The 7,872-nt window shown below is 48.0% G+C and overlaps 1 protein-coding gene across 3 annotated transcripts in view; it reads right to left on the bottom strand.

Annotated features, from left to right (window-relative positions):
* Positions 1 to 312: 312 nt before the first annotated feature.
* Positions 313 to 7,872, bottom strand: part of CASP7 (caspase 7) — a 34,262-nt gene continuing 26,702 nt past the window's right edge. For all 3 annotated transcript variants that reach the window (XM_037132869.2, XM_053668493.1, XM_053668494.1), the window contains 5 exons: positions 7,369 to 7,505; positions 6,900 to 7,028; positions 5,758 to 5,933; positions 5,278 to 5,407; positions 313 to 1,733 (listed from right to left, as the gene is read on the bottom strand). In XM_037132869.2, coding sequence (XP_036988764.2) covers positions 1,501 to 1,733; positions 5,278 to 5,407; positions 5,758 to 5,933; positions 6,900 to 7,028; positions 7,369 to 7,505 — 805 coding nt within the window. In that variant the 3' untranslated portion in view covers positions 313 to 1,500. The remainder of the gene's footprint in view (positions 1,734 to 5,277; positions 5,408 to 5,757; positions 5,934 to 6,899; positions 7,029 to 7,368; positions 7,506 to 7,872) is intronic.

Genomic DNA, 7,872 nt, shown 5'->3' with positions numbered 1-7,872 from the left:
GTTCCAGCTTCAGAAGAAATGTGAGTTATATTTTGCATTGAGGTCAAGTCAGTGAGGACAATTCTTTTCCTGTTTCTCTTTTTCCCCACTGCCATAAAAACACAAAAATGCTTCCAAAAGAAAGGATACGGAACAGGTTAGAAATTAAGCAACCACATTTTAATCAATAAATACGAACATCTGTTAACAAGTTATTAGGCAGAATAAAGTAGTCATTTACCAAGAATTCAAAAGATAATACTACATGGAAAACAAAGTGCAAGAATCTTTGCCATAAATTCCCCCCCACCTAGAGAATTAGGTACAAAAAAATGTACTCAGAATAAGGATTGGAATGATCTAAAAAAATTCAGGTATCCATTAAAGCTAAAACAGATTATTTCTCACATATTGGGCAATATGTAGATTGTCTGACAACGGAATGAATAGATGGTTGAATGCAGGAGAGCAGAATGTCAGGGAACAGAAGGGCATCTGTTCCCATTATGGGTGCACTCATACCTACTTCTTACTCCTCCCCTGCCTCATCCACTCTCCTTTGCTCTGCTGTCCTGCAGGGAAATACAATTCCCAAGGCCCTTGTCAACTGGCTTCCAGGTGGCACTGGAAGAGCAGGTGCTGCAGGAAGATGCCAGGGCAGAAGAAGAGGTAAAGCCAGGGGTATTTCTCCACGCGTGGCGCACCTGGAGTCTCCCCTCTCAGGCAGTGGCTTTGCCCTGCTGTGCTGAGGTTTTCCTTAGCTCCTCTCCTAGGTGGTACCAGCTCCCACCAGGCCACCCCTCACTGTGGTTCCAGCTCTGTAAACGACCCCCCTTTCTGGGCTCAGGGAAACACACAGCCTCACAGCTCTAGGTGGTAACAGCTTTCTTTTATCTGGCTTCTCTTTTATCATCTTTGTTAAGTCAATTTCCTCTATTCGATTCTTTATTTTGAAACACCTAGAACAGCTTCTGTTTTCCTGGCTGGATCCTAATGCATACATGGTAGAATCATTACATTATTTTCCCCTGTAACTTACTTGGGAATCTGCATGAGAATCTGCCCTAAGCCACTGAAAAATAGCTCAAACCATACTCTATACCCACCTTCTATAACACAGGAAACTGAATATCCCTTGGCCATGTTTTGTCAAGCACTGGGACTGTTTTTTACCAGGTACAAATATGACTCTGTCCACCAATGTCACCTCCAGTCACAGTGGACAGCCAAGAGGCACCTGCAGAGGTCGTTTTTGTTGTATGTGCTACATGTGACAACAAGAGGAAAAATACAAACAAAAATAATCTTCAGAGGAAATTACAAGGTCATCAAATAGATAACACTGAAAATTCAGAGACCTTAAGACAGCACCAGAAAGCTTCCTTCCTGTCGAATCAACAAATTTTCCTGAAATAAAAATCCTTTAGAATTTACAGGTATCTCAAGAGCACCCAAGAAAAAAAAAAAGATTCATCAACAAGGAACCCATTGCTGTTCAGCTAAACCGCACGCCTGGAACGGTTATTTTGAGAAGAAGAAGAGTTCCTTGGTGAGCATGGACACCACGCAGGGGATCTGCTTCTTCTCGTGGAAGCGGGCGTCATCGGACTGCGACTCAAAGTGCCTGGCCACCCTGTAGTTCACCCTGGTGAGGATCTTCAGGATGTCCAGGCTTTTCCCGTGCTCGTTCAGGGTGGAGCAGAGGGCCTGCACAAACCACGAGCCGCTTCCCGGGTTCCTCCACGAGTAATAGCCTTGGACAGGAGAGGAAGACGATCAAACCGGCTGACCACAGTCCCGCTCACCACTGAGAGTCGCTCTCAGGGTTTGGGGCCTTCACGCACGCTTTTTTCTGAGATTGTTTCCCTCTACTCTGCCTGCAAGTCTCTAATGAGCAAGCATCTTAGGTTTAGAAGACAGCGTGAAAAGGCCCAGCAAACGATTCGGTTGGTATGTGTCCGAGACATGCTGGGCAGGGAAGCCCCAGAAGGAAATGCTGGCGAGCCGCTCCGTATCTGGAACGCCTCACCAGCCTTTAGGGGGTGAGTGCTACTTTCTAATCCAAGGAGGGGGCCTCAGAGAATTTTGAGATGTGTTCCTGCTGATGAGGGAGAACTAGAGGCTGATTCCTGCTGAAGGCGGCTGGGAGTGAGAGGAGGCCAGGGGCGGAGCCAGGAGCGCCCGTTGCCCTGGGAGAGCAAGAGAGGATTCCTCCGCCTCCACGCCCCAATTTAAAAAGATACTAAACTAAAAGTAAAGTTGCGTTTGGTTTACGTGATGAGCTGTGCTTCTTCCTGCCAATCACTCACGCTGGTTTGATGAGAACTGGGTTATCATTACCATTTTACAGTAATCATTTATTGAGCAAGTATACAACAAATAGAAATAATCTATCTGTGTGATGTGACTGAGGTGCACTCAGAATTCTTTCCTGCAGTCCACAGGGCAACTACCAGCCCGCGCACTGAACTCTACAGCGTTAGCAGTAAGTCAGCACATTCTGTCTGTGGGGGACGTTGTCACCTAAGTTATCCCATTCAGTTCAGGGACCTGCTGAGGCAGGACGTGTACTGCCATCTCCACCGTATCACTGCCCCCAGGTCTGTCTCCTCTAACCCTGTTTCACATGGTCTTTGGGGTAACTGCCGCAGTAACACAAATCTCACCCTGTGATGCTCCCACCTCAAACAGTTTCCTTGCACCCCATATCACGGTAAAGTTCAGGCTGTTAGCACAGCATGCAGCGCCTATGACGATGGGGCCCCCTGTCTACCTGTCCAGGTTTGAACCTTGGCCATGCCCCGCACCCTGGGCAGTAACCCCCCTCAATCTCCCTGCTGTGTGAGGACATAGTGAGGAGGCAGCCGACTACAAGCCAGGAAGAGAGCCCTTGTCACAAACCAGACTGGCCAGTGCCTTGATCCTGAACCTCCCAGCCTCCAGAACTTCAAGTAAGAGATTTCCATTGTGTAAGCGCCAGTCTGTGCTGTTTCATCCCAGCGGCCTGGGTGCGGTGCCCACCCAGGAGTTTTACCGGTGACCCTTCCACACTCCTTCCAATCGGTCATGTTCCTTTTTCCTCTGTTTGATTTTCCAAGAGTTAGTCATAACGGCTTTTTTTTTTTTTTAAATTTAGGGAATAATCTCTCACCTGTCTCCTGAGGGCTGACCCTCCTTCCTTGACTCTCCCCAGGTCCTGCTCAGAGCACCCACCAGCCACCCACTGAGTCTGCTCACAGGCAGATGCTGCCATTACACCAGCTCCTTCCCAAGAGCAGGAAGGCCTAATTATTTTCTTCAACTTTAAAACGTGAAGGTATTGTGCTCGCAAAATCCAACCTGTCCATCCTGCCAGAGCTGGTTTCCCAAACACTGAGCGATTCACTATAACTGACACTTTCGTATCAAGCACTCCACAGACTACACCACAGCTGGGAGGATGCTGACTTAGTGATGGTTTTTACTCGAAACAAAGGAAAGCCTTTCCCTCAACTGACTCGGGCAAACAGAGAGCAGGTTATCTCGTTCCTGGCACTTCGTGGTGCTTGTTTATGCTGTAAAGGGATCCCGGTCTGAGCTCCCTGGCTTTATCACGTCCCAAAATCTCTGTGACCTTGAGCACATCACTTATGCTCACCCAAGTTCATTTTTCTCCACCTGTAAAACCAGGACCGCGACAACCACCTTCCTCACTACCTACACTGTTGGTACGAAAAACACTCTAAATTTAAAGCGCTATCGAAAAGTCTGCTCTTAGAAATATTTGTATTTTGGTACATAATAGATGATTTTCTTTTTTTAACTGTTGTCCTATTACAGTTGTCCCCATTTTTCTCCCGTTGCCCTTCTTCGCCCAGCCCACACCACACTCCCCCAGACCAGCCCCCCCCACTGATGTCCATGTCCACGGGTCATTCACACATGTTCTCTGACTAGTCCCTTCTCCTTCTTCCCACCATTGCCCCCCTCCTGCCTCTCCCCTGGCCACTGCCAGTCTGATTGTCTAGTTACCACCCCCCACTCCTGCGACGCTATGAATGCTCTGGCCACACCCCAGAGGCACCTACTAGTTACCTCGGAGTTCAGAGCTTGCTTCCAGACTCTCTAGACAGGTTTCCAACATTCAGTCCCCTTTTCTGAGTGACTGAATGTCTCTTTTCTCTGTCCCTTCTTGCTCTGGGATACCTGACATTATGTCTTCAGTGAGTTCAGATTTTAAAAAAGACACAATCGGCTTTTATTTTTGTGCACAAAAAGCCACAAGGTAAGAAAATAGTAGGGCTGACAACCTGCTTAGAATGAAAGGAACAAGAAAACTACCCTCCACAAAGCATAGGCATGTTTCAAAAAATGAGCTGTTATAATAGAAGCAGTCAGACTCGTCATCAGCCCATTATCGTACTTCTTTTCTATTGGAATCTATGTTGCTACGTGCATTAATAGGCTTTTTGTTTGAAATATGTTGTTTACATCAACATTTCATATTGACACAGAATTTGTTACCATAGAGACTGCTATGATTTTGTTATTCAATCTCTAAGTTTGTATTGAGAAAGAAAACCATTTAATGTACATAGATTAATATAATTCTGTGCAAATAAGATAAACTATGTTACTGTAATAAATAAATATAATAAAACTGGAAGTGTAAATACTTGTTAAAAAAAAAGAAATGTTTGCTCGTATAATTACCAGTGATAACAGTAGTAATGGGGGAGAGAATTCTGCTCTCTCAGAGAGCAAAGTGACAAGATCCCTGCAGTGAGCAGAACAATGGCCCCCGGGGTGTCCACACTCTCACCTGGGAACCTGTGCCTGTGTCACCTGACAGGGCGAAGAGGACTGGGCAGGTGTGATGAAGGTTAAGGGAACGAATGGGAGACTATCCTGAGCCATCCAAGTGGGCCCGATCTAATCACAGGAGTCGTTCAAGGAGGGCGAGACTTCCCAGCTGTGGTCAGAGTATAAGATGAGGAAGGAAGGAGGGTCAGAGGGGTGTGGGGTTGCTCACTCTGAAGCAGGAGGGCGGGGCCCTGGCTAAGGAACACGGGAGGTTCGCACACTCTGGGAAAATCACGGACATGGGTTTTACCCCCTACAGCCCCCGGAAGGGACACGATCTTGGCAACCCATTTTGGAATTCTGACCTTCAGAACCATAAGAGCATACTTTTGTGTGTGTTCAGCCACTGTGTTTCTGGTGCTTGGTCACTGCGGCAATGGCAAATTAATACGGCCCCAAGCCTACACGCTGACAGCAGAACGGCACGGCCCAGACAGTAGACAACGGACTTGGTACCTGGAACTGTGGAATAGGCGAAGAGAAAGTCGGCCTCGACTGGGATCTTGTATCGGGGACTGGCATCCGTGTCACTGATAGGCCCCGAGTCCGCCTGGATCCCGTCATCGAGCTCTGTCCCCCGGCAGGCCTAAACAGCAAAGCAGAGATCCATGGAGTTGAGGACAGAAACGTGTGCTGTCCACTGCTGCGCCCCAGTGCCTGGAACTGTGCTGGCCATGTCCTGGGGCCTCAAACATGGTCTGATGGGTGACTACAGGAATAGCGAGTGAGCAGAGGAAATAAAAGTATTGCAACACCTAAAGAAACCCCCATGAGTTGTGACCTGCAGCAGACACAGAAGCGAAGCATTTAGAGTAGGAAAACAAAACCCAAATTTGCACACCCCAATAGGAAAAGCACGCAGATCTGCAAAGACGATACGAGTCGCTCCGTAATCTTTGCCCATGTGCGGTGCAGCCGGCTTTGAAGAGGGATTACCTGGATGAAGAAGAGTTTGGGTTTCTCTAGGAGGGTTTTGCATCTATCCCCCCGAAAGTGGCCCGTCAAGTCCTTGATAGCGATCATGCCGTCTGTCCCATAAATCAAGTTTTCTTCTCCGTGGCTGAGTAAGATGCAGGCGAAGCAGGCGGAATTCCTGTGGTCCTCCTCAGAAGCTGCAAGCAAGCGATGTGAACGTGGAAAGTCAACACAAGCCCTGAGGGACCTCAGATGTAGGACCCGCTCCCAGCCTGGCGGCGCCCACTGACCAAGAGCTCTTCGGGGGAGGAGCACCTCTCCAGGGAGGAGGAGGACCAGTAGAGAGAAGTTACAGAGAGAATTCTAGAATTCTCACTCAGTCTGAAACCAGAACGGAGCTGCCTCCTGAGGAGGTGAGTCCCACCCATGGCAGGAGGGCGTGGTTCAGGCAGCTGCTGGGAGGCAGCATTTTGGGGTGCTGAAGGAGGTGACCCCACTGTTTTTTAGGTCTGTGACACAGGGGAAGTTCCTTTGCCACCCTGTGTCTTGGTTTCCCTGTCTGTAAAATGGGTATGATAATGCCTATTAAATGAGTTAATATTCATAAAGCAGGCCATGTAACAAGGATCTTGCAAGTATTTGTTAAAGTAAATAAAACACCATGCTAAGTGAAATAAGCCAGTCCCTAAAGGACAAAGACTTGATGATTCAACTTTACAGGTACCTAAGAGTCAAGTTCAGAGGCAGAAAGCACAATGGTGGTTGCAAGGGGCTGGGGGAGGAGGTGAAGTCATTCAGAAGTACGTGGGGATTATTCTTCTGTACCTACCAGGGAAAAGTTTAAGAGTAACTGTGTGGTAGGAAGAATGGTGTTGATTTGTTACTTCGCTAAAAACTAGTCTTTTGAAATTGAGACTGTTCTGTAGAGACAGGTCCTATTTCTTCTCTTGCTGTCATAGAAGCCGACTTCATTTTGGGGGGGAAAGATCTAAGTTTCCTGAAAGAGACCCACTACGCCAGAGAAAGGTATGGGTGGCCCAGAGGAAGGAAAGGCTTCCCAAGCTGAGTCCCTGTGTCCAGTAAAGCATCCTGCAGAAACAAGCTGGAGCCTTGCCCGTATGAGGAGCTGGAAGAACAAGGAGGGAGGCGGGGGAGGCACACACCTTTTTTCAGCAACTCCTGCATCTTGGCACAAGAGCAGTCGTTATAGACAAACACATCAAAGCCCAGGTTTCGGAAGCACTTGTAAAGGGCCTCGGCATCTCTGTCTGTTCCGTTCCGGACGCTCATACCTGTGGGAATCCAGCACCGGTCTGCGATGAGCAATCCCTGGCTGAGGACTGTGTGGCATCACCCTCAGGCACCAAGTGAAGCTAAGTGATACTCTTGGCTACAGTCAAGGCCAAACAGCTGCCCTCGATTCTTAGCTCATGCTCATGGTGGGACCTCAGACTAAATTCCCGATTTCTCTGCATCCCTTTCTCTTGGACATGCAAATACCATCTAGGAAGCAGCTGTCTGCCACAGCAGATGGGCACAGCATTTCCTTCTGAAGGTTGGCTACAAACCTTGTCCCACGGTGAAGAGACTGGATGGGAACAGGAAAGGTTAGCCCACGCCCAGAACACCTACCTGTTGATAAGTCGAAGTTCTTGTTGTTTATTATGATGCATTTGCCCACCTTCTCAAAATTCATGTTATACACACAGGAAAGCCCTCCATCCTGGGTGGTCCTGAGTGATCTCTTAGAGCCACTTTTCTTCTTCATACTGGAGGGACACAAAGCCAGTCAGGGGCTACAGAATAAGTCTGGACAGTAATGGCCTCTTGCTTTTACTACCAGCATGAAAGGGCCACCTAAGAAAATTGTAGTATCTGTGACAAAACACCTGGGCTAAACAGATGGCTCCATTTAATCATTGCCTTTAAAAGGAACATGCATCTTGCCCTGGCCAGTGTGGCTCAGTTGGTTGGAATGTTGTTCCATGGACCAAAAGGTCATGGGTTCGATTCCAGGTCAGGGCACAGGCCTAGGGTGCAGGTTCGGTTCCCAGTCTGGGTACATGGAAGAGGCAAGAGATCAATGTTTCTTTCTCACATCGATGTTTCTCTCCCTTCCTTCCCTCTAAAATCAAG

Source organism: Artibeus jamaicensis, unplaced genomic scaffold (genome assembly GCF_021234435.1).
Source record: "Artibeus jamaicensis isolate MK-2021 breed Jamaican fruit bat unplaced genomic scaffold, CSHL_Jam_final contig_490, whole genome shotgun sequence".
NCBI classification, from domain to species: Eukaryota; Metazoa; Chordata; class Mammalia; order Chiroptera; family Phyllostomidae; genus Artibeus; species Artibeus jamaicensis.
Note: the sequence above shows the minus strand (reverse complement) of the source record. Positions and strands in the feature narration are given on the sequence as shown.